Source organism: Lactuca saligna, chromosome 7 (assembly GCF_052625555.1).
Source record: "Lactuca saligna cultivar CGN05327 chromosome 7, ASM5262555v1, whole genome shotgun sequence".
Classification (NCBI taxonomy): Eukaryota; Viridiplantae; Streptophyta; class Magnoliopsida; order Asterales; family Asteraceae; genus Lactuca; species Lactuca saligna.
In genome coordinates, this window is record NC_136423.1 from 157317949 (window position 1) to 157326988 (window position 9040).

Genomic DNA, 9040 nt, shown 5'->3' on the forward strand with positions numbered 1-9040 from the left:
TCTAACTTATTGTCTATTATATAAGTAAGTAATTTAAAATTTAGTTTTGAAATCTTAATATCTTTAAAAATTTTGATATATTTCAATGCTTATTATTATATATATTTTAGATGATTAAAGATCTTCATCAATGTTTACGTTAAAGTTGATATAATCCATTGGTAATTAAGTTTGGTTTGATCGTTGTTGTTTGGGAAACTTTTTTACTAGAAAATAAACCATGTTGTTTTATTGTACATTTGACTGATTCTAAATAATGAAAAATAACTATATTATCATATTATTCTATACTATTATTAATAAAGGTGTTGAATAATTATAAAAGTATACAAAAGTTGTTGAATAATTATAAAAGTATACAAATTCTCATATAAATCAAATTACACAACAATAAAAAATTCAACATGTATCTTCTATTTTATGCAAATCAAGATTACTGATAATAAAAAGTTCTACAACTAAAATAAAACATAGAGATGTAGATTTTTTTTTTGTTAAAAATTTACAAAGACAACTTATCACCATTCATCTACAAATGATACACAACCGTGTTTGTTCCAACTTCATAATAAAAATCATATTATATATTTCACAAATGAGTCCTCATATTCTTTTCAAGCAAGAAATCCACATAATTTGAGAGTATTTTTCAGCACATACGATTTCAAAAAAAAAAAAAAAAAGATGATGATCGATGAAGTAGAAAGAGAAAAAAAAAATTAAAATGAAAAGCTTCTTTTTTTAGGGCACAATTGACCAAAGTTTCATATAGCCCATTAAGATATAGTTTTGGCCTTTGTGGGACACATCTTACCAAGTTTTTTTTTTTTTTTTTTTTAATTTTATTATTATTTTTTTTTTTTTTTTTTTCAAATCAACCCGTTTTTCCAAATTAAAAAGATTTGTTTGAACTAAAAAGAATTCTAGTTAACCTAAGTATATTATAGAAATTTAAAAGTACATGTCAATAAATGTTGATGACTTAGACTATTACATGGCATGGGGGAATATGTTTCTATGATGAAGAATTCGTTCACCACTTAAAAAAAATATTATATCCATGACTAATTGCTTTCCAAGATCATATTCGCGGATGAACTGGTCCACCTGAACACGCCGCAGGGACGACCTGTCCAACGACGTTCGGCTTGACATTATCACACTTAGAGGTGACAGGTCCTCCTCCAGGTCCTTGATATGTCAAGTTGATATCAGCCAGCTCGATGTTTTCGCATGGGAAACCTGCACTACAAGCAAGCTTCAATGCCACCTTCGTTGTAGATGTCCCCCTGATCTTCCTAAAGCTCACATTCGATATCTTCACTCTCGACGATGGACCTCCTTTCTAGTAGTTGTTTAAAGAATATTAAATTCAAATCTTTAGACGAATAATACTAATGTGCATGGTGTTAATATATGTTTGACACCTTGCAAGTATGACCAGGGCAATATTCTTGATCGATTATTATCGGATTTCCCACTCTTTCCATGACAATATCTTCGAAATGAATGTCACTAACAGTTGTTGAGGTAGAATCAGGCCAACTCTTGATCCTCACTCCATTCTGTGTGCCAGTGAGAGTGCAGTTTTTGATCCAGATTCCTTTTACAGGTGCTTCGTTTGGGTATTTGCCTAAGCTTCCTACACTGATGCCATGTCCGGGTCCGCATGTCACGTTCTCCACACGGATGTTCTTGCTTCCATCTCCAAAAGATATGCAATCATCACCAGTCTTTATGATTGAATTCGTGATATTGACGTCATTTATCCTTCCAATGTGAATTCCATCGGTGTTCCTACTGTTTTCAGGTGCATGAATGGTTATGTTTTCTATTCTGATGTTACGCGAATCCCCTATCGCAAGGTGGAAGTATTTGCTACTGACAGATGTTATGTTTTTTATCAATGAGTTCCTGACACTAGAGAATCCGATATTCTGCGAAAGGAAAGGTGAAAGGTTCGCATGCTTATTAATTAATTAACACCGAAATCAACAAGGTTAAATAGAACACTTACGACTGGTCTTTGGCAACGGGGACATTCTTTATTCCTCCATGAGTCGTGGCCTTGGCCATCAAAAGTTCCACCATTTATGGACAACCTATCAATATTCAAGAAAGTGATCCAAGTATTGACAGTTTTAAATATTTTTAGCTCGGGTGGGGCCTTTAGGGTGGCTCCAGTTGCCTTTATCTCGATCGGACCCTTGCATGGACCACCCATTAGAATCGGAAATACCAAATAAGTCCCTGGTGGAATCAACACCGAGCTTGGTGGTGGTCCTCCACATGCTTCTTTCCAAGCATTCAATATCACCTAATTTCAACTCACAAACAAATATACACCAATAATATAACTTCAACGTTTAGAAACCCATATACATGTAGCAGAAAACATGAAAAACAATAATAAGAAACACATGCAAATATACGAATGCATCATATTACCTGTCCATCATCGGTTTTGCCATCGGCCTTGGCACCTTTGGTTTTTACATTGACAACAGCGGCATTAATCCCTGCAATCAATGACATAATAAATAAGAAACATACTGCTCTTTTAGTACAGATATCCTTGCCCATTTCAGTTGAAATTCTTTTAATACTTGTTGTTAAAATTTAGTCATGTGTTTTTAATTACAAAGTAGGAGATGGTAACTGGTAAGGTAGGCTTTTTTCCATATATGAAATACCTAAGTAAAGTTAATAAGTTTCTTTACGGAACTATTCTCTCATTATTTACCAGACATTAACTTAGTAGGAAAACTTTTTTGATTGTAGCCTTGATCTCTCACGTGACTCTTGAAATGGTAACACCATAAAATAACACGCGACGTGATTAGGGAAATATGAGTATAAAAATATTCATAGCTTCATAGGTGAAATATTAATGGAAAATGTACGTATTGTTGATAGCCTTCCTATTGTTAACCGTTTTTATTTACACTAAAAACACATAACACACTCATTTTTCAAAGTGGATATTGAGAAAAGTTTTAATTCGTCTGTTAGGATTTTCTTAAGGGATTTTCTAATATGTGTCCTAAGAATACACATAAAAAGTATTATTTATGAAAAATATTACCATAATTAAATTCGAAATACGTTTATTATGAAAATTATTAATGCACTTCACATTTAATTATGATAATATTCCTTATTATTAATGTATTTTATAATTAATTTTGATAATATATATCATCAATTAATGCTTGTTATGTGTACATTAAAGCACATATTAGAAAACCTCTTTTCTTAACTCAATTATATATGGAAAATATATAGGCGATTTGAAATCAAACCAAGGGGCACGGATAAATGGCTTTCTTTCTTGGGGTGGATCTTTAATTATAGTGTGGCTCTACCATTTTTGAATTTCCTTTAAGGAGAAGAGTTAAGCAATTTGATATGTTGTTATCTCTTTTTTTCCATTATAATGGAAATTCATTAAAACAATTTCCACGTAATACCTAAAGATGAACTTCTTAAACTCAAATAAAATCGGAAAAACTCTAGTAGTTTTGTATGTTGTCAATTACGTTAAACATAGTGAGGTAAATCTTTATTGTTAAATCCATACGTAGCCTTTGAATTTTATGGTATTTATCTAATTACTGTGTGATATATTGTGTTCTAATCTGGTATATGGCGCTTGGGTGACCTATGCCATGTAAAATACTTTATGTTGATAAAGTAAAGGAGCGCAGAAAGTATAAAACTCATACCAATTAGTTGGATAACAAAAAAAATAATAAAAACCAAAGTGAAAGCACAAATTCACTAATTCACCAAAAAAGGAGCACATATGCATAAGGTAAAGTTGGCCATCATCATTGCAAAATAATATACCATTATTTGTGTCTTAAGCTGAAGCATAGCTACGTAGGATAGCACATCAGGCACAGTAACGGTAGCACGTAAATTAAAAATTATTTTCTTTCAATATATATATATATATATATATATATATATATATATATATATATATATATATATATATATATATATATATATATATACTAGAAAAGTTTAAAGCCCGTGCTAAGCACGACCCACAAAAAGTAATTTGGGTAATTTTTTCAGCGTTGTATAATGTATATTAGCTAGGTGGATTTTCAACATAAAATGCTTGATTTAGATATGAAAATGAAAGCATATTCTTTTAATCACAAGAGCATTATTATGATTGGTAATCAATTGTAAGTACATTGTTATATTGGGGTTAAATTATAAGTTCAATGCTATTACATGAAAAAAATAATGTACAATGCCAATAGTAATATAAAAAGTGAAGTATGTTATTCCTTGTAATTTACTATGTTTAGTATATTGCTGAGAAATATCAAATGATCAATTTAATTTTTATTTATTTATTTATTTATTTATTTGGCATTCAACATAATTCGTAAAAAAGTATGTATCTTTGCAGGCATATCAATCACGTACTGATTCATAATGAATATAATAATGGAATGTGTGATATTATGCAAAAAGAATATGACAATAGATCAACTAATAGACGAAAATAAGTATTACATGACCAAAAATAGGCCCATGTCATGCATAAAGTAATTTATGTTGTAATAAACAAACAAATTAGGATTTAATGCAATAAAAACTAACCAATATCGTTAATAAATGATCATAATGTTTTATAATTGCTAGTGTCACAAAGTGATGGTCTAGTTAAATAACATCTAATGTTCAAAGCCAAAAAAGAAACATATAATCAAATTCAATAACTAACATATACTTCTAATAACATGTATTGCTAAGTTATTGGATACTAAGAAATTCCATAGAAATCACAACTTAATTTCAAACATATATTAATGAACTCTAAATCATTTATAACTTTGTAGCCTCCAATTTTGTTCTTATTTGAGCATTCTATGTTTAAAGACATCTAACAACGGTTTTGCTCTGTTTAATTTCCCATTAGCTTTCCTCACAACACTCTCCATCTCTGGAAGCCTCTTCATAGTAGGATCTTCAGTAGCCACCTACCCTTGTTTCAAATGTTCTGTCAACAAAAAAATGTTCACTTTCATCTAGTCTCCCTCGTTCACTGTCAATGATTAAAAATTCAGGGAAGTGTGCAAAATGGTATTCAACACATCCTGTCCACACGGTTGAAATTATCAAAAAAAAAGTGGGATCTAGTGATATCCCTCAATTGAGAACCATATATGACGCTAATAAATGGAATCACAAAAAATTGGGTAATTTTAGAAATCAAAGTGACAGTTGAAATTATCCTGAAGGAAAAAAGAAAGCCCAAAAATTTGAGGACAATAGATTTTTAGATAATACAACGAAATCATCCATTAACATTATTGTAAACCCTAAATGATAATCAAGAATTAACTTTCATATGGAGGAAAGTTAATGTGTATTCAAGAATTACTTTAGAACATGAGCAGAAAAACACCTTTCTTATGGAGGAAAGCTAATGTGGGAGAGAACTCATGTATAATCTTAGCATATGAAGTCGCAGAAGCATCCAACCGAAACAAACTACATCAATGTGACATTGGAACTAAATTAAGACTATATGAAACAGAAACATTAGTATATCATGGAATCTTCATAATTTTCATTAACTTTCAATGATGGAAATGAAAGTTTTGCAAACGAAATTTGTACATTAAATGCAATTATTGAAACATCAGTTGCCCCTTGACCCTGAATATCCACCCAAGATGTGGATAAAATGAAATTTATAATGTTCTTATTTATTGCTTCAATTTTCTTTGATTTAGTAATTGCATCTCGTTAACATACTCCAACAAAAATTAGTAATTACATCTCATTATTGCTTCAGTATTGTTTGATTTAGTAATTGTTTAAGATGTTATGCTTTTATGAAGGTATAGAACATCTAACAACCAAACATCATTTCTAATTACCTCAAAAATACATATAAATACTAAATCAAACGTAGATTAATAATTCAAGAATCGTGGAAAAATAAGATCCGAGGAAAAAGAACCCAATTTATTCAAAGCCCTATAATGAAATAAACTAAAAACAAAGTTGAATCCAACCTGTGCCGAGGATCGTGATGCGATAAGTGGTGATCGGTGTTAGGGTTAGAGAGTGGGAGGAGAAAGGGATTAGAGAGAAATTATTCATGATAATCAAAACGAAAACAGAACAACAAAGAATGAGAGAAGAGAAGCGGTTATCTATTGGGCAACATAAGTAAAGTCGCAGAAAGGGAGTAATCAATTCTCACGTATTATGGACCTTTATTGAAGAGAGAGTTGAAGCGATTGTGTGAAGAATTTCCAGCGACATGATGAAAGGTGTTTATCACCGTGACAAATATCGTAATCATTCAGAAACATTTTGTGCCAATTGCAAGGATTAGGGTAAAGCTTTTCGTGGTATAATGTAAGAGAAGCAAGAATGATTATTGGTTAGGAAATTGAAGACACACATAAAATTGATGTTGCCCTGATATGAGATGAGAAAGGGAGGTCGTCTGGAGGCGAATTAGAGAATTATCTCTTGAAGAAATTTCATAGTTCATTGGGGAACATCGGTGGTAACGATTGGCAATGAAACGGTGAACCGGATACGATAGAGTAGAACACGAGCCATTGTGAATCGACGTTGGTGTCAAAGGCATCGTTTCACAACGCAGTTGATGTGGCGTCCAGTAAAGCCTGTAAATTTGATTTTGCTGGTAGAAGAATAAAAGGGCTTTTATATATAATAATATATGAGCTTAGGTACCCAATCCACCATAATACATCGTTTCGTTTGACATATTCATTATATTGCTTTTAAACTCCAACCCCTAACTTGATTTACTTTTAATACTTTCAAAATTTCATTATTATCTTCCCCTTACACCACATCTTTTTGTCAAACACTTACTAAGTTGTATATATTATAGTTGAAAATGAAATTCATGTAAGAAGAAAATAAATATAAAATTTATAAAAATTTTAGAAGTAAATCAAGTTAGAAGTTGAATTAAAAGAGCATTAGATAATTACAATGTATATTATGATACAAAACCATGTATTATGATGAGTTTGGGTACGTAAGCTTATATACCCTTAAGGGTATATTCACTTTTCCCATATATATAGTTTTGTTTTACCTATGGTTGGTTTTTATGGTGGTTGTGATGACTGTCCCCCAGATAAGTTGACGCAAATATAGAAAATTTATACTTGATGACTTCAATATGATCTTGAATTTTTTTAAAGCTCTTTCCACACAAGAATCCTAATAAGTGCATTTATTTTAGAGATAATCACTTAAAAGGGTAACATTTTTTTGGTTTGTATACATTTATACTTTTTTTTTGTCTATATTTTCCTATTAAAGTTGTTGAAGTGTTTGAAAAACATCATTATGACCTGCTGTCAGAGGTTTATCTGATTTCTGGCGTACTAAACTTGTTGAACTGTTTGAAAAACAACCTTATGACCTCCTGAGGTTTCGCCGATTTCCAGCGTGCTTGACAACTCCGACGAGACTCTGATTATCTTCTCTCGTAAGTCTCCAGCGTTCATGATTTTTCCGACGAACTTACGAACTCGAGTTTATTGTCTCATGTTTATTTTTTAGATTTGAAAGTTTTCAAACATAAACCCATATGGATGTTCGATTATCAGACTCAAGAATTCAAACCTAAAAATCAATTCATCTTAATCTTCTTATGTTCAAACTCAAAAATACACACAATAGCTTTTGATGTGTTTTATTGATTGTGTTCTTCAGATCTTTATCTAATTCATTAATTGTTCATCGTGTTCTTGAGTTTGTGTGTATATGTGTTAGATAAAAACACGAAGAATATGAAGAACACGAAGATTACAAAGAGCCGAAGAACACAAGAGCTTCTAATTTAAGTGTGTATGTGTGTGTGTCAGATCAAAGCATGAAGAAAACAAACCAAGATCTAAACAAAAACCCAGATCAAAACAGGAACCCATATCTTCAAGCTCGATTTATGGGTTTGAAAACCCTAACGCGAGTTCATCTTCAAGCTCGTCAGACCATCAATCTCGATTTTGGGAAAACCTAATGTGTTCATCTTCAAGGAATCCAAAACACAAAAAAAAAATGATTTCTTCTTTGTTCTTGGAGATCATTTGATTTCAAATCTGATGTTCGAGCATGAACACATACTCTCTCTCACACACACACACACTTGTAGAGCTTGTTTGGGAACAAGATGAACATGATGAAGATGAACACTTTCCTAAAATCAACGAACACACCATGTCTAAGGGTTGAAGACAATGAACAACGGATCGTTTTCACTACAAGAAATAATTCCTATGCAGACGACTTAAATCGTCGACACTATGTCATATATATCGACGAGCATTAGATCTGTTCGATCATTCGATTTATTCTTTCTTCTTGGAGGTCATTTGGTTTTCGAGCACCAAATATGGGTTGAAGACGATGAACATTGGATCTAGGTTGGAGGTTGAATACGATGAACTTCAAATCTAGAACAACACTCCGATTTAAAAACCGTTGGACCAAACTTCATGTGTGTTCCTAAACTGAAACCCAAAAATCCCAACCCTCAATTTCTTGTATGAACTCCATTTCATACCATCGGAAAAATCATGAAAGTCCGAGTCTTGTCGAAGAAGATGACCAAAGCATCGCGTCAGAGTTGTCAAACATGCCGAAAACCTTCTAAACCTACGGTTGAAGGTCATAAGAATGTTTTTTTTAACGGGTCAACAAGTTCAATGGGAAAGTATAGACAAAAAAAACTTAGTGATTAAATATATACAAATCAAAAAATAAGTTATTCTTTTGTAAGTAATTATCTCTTCATTTTATTAGATCTGTCTTTCTCTAAAGGGGTTAACAAAAGTGATACTAGTATTTGGTGGCGCCAATTAACCAACCGAAGTCGAATCAAGGGATCCAAATAGTCAATTATCTATGAAGAAAAAAAATCAGTAACGTTTTTTAGTTTTTACAGCTATCAATCCCATTTAACAATCCAAATAGTTAACACGAGAAATATATAACAGGAAACTGAAAATTTCAA

The 9040-nt window shown here is 31.7% G+C and overlaps 1 protein-coding gene across 1 annotated transcript; it reads right to left on the reverse strand.

Moving 5' to 3' along the window:
• Positions 1-941: 941 nt before the first annotated feature.
• LOC145005707 (exopolygalacturonase-like) lies at positions 942-2675 on the reverse strand. The gene is made up of 4 exons (XM_078964819.1): positions 2449-2675; positions 2018-2317; positions 1428-1937; positions 942-1345 (listed from the first exon to the last, which is right to left on the reverse strand). The coding sequence occupies exons 1-4, from the start codon at positions 2581-2583 to the stop codon at positions 1082-1084; spliced, it is 1209 nt and encodes a 402-aa protein (XP_078820945.1). The 5' UTR covers positions 2584-2675; the 3' UTR covers positions 942-1081.
• Between the last annotated feature and the right edge of the window lie 6365 nt (positions 2676-9040).

Bases quoted from the DNA above. Each gene is read 5' to 3' on its own strand.
- LOC145005707 (XM_078964819.1), bottom strand. From the start codon at position 2,583: ATGGGCAAGGATATCTGTACTAAAAGAGCAGTATGTTTCTTATTTATT. The intron at 2,318-2,448 runs GTAATATGATGC...AGTTGAAATTAG, and splicing joins GCAAAACCGATGATGGACAG to GTGATATTGAATGCTTGGAA. The intron at 1,346-1,427 runs GTGTCAAACATA...AACAACTACTAG, and splicing joins GCCCTGGTCATACTTGCAAG to AAAGGAGGTCCATCGTCGAG.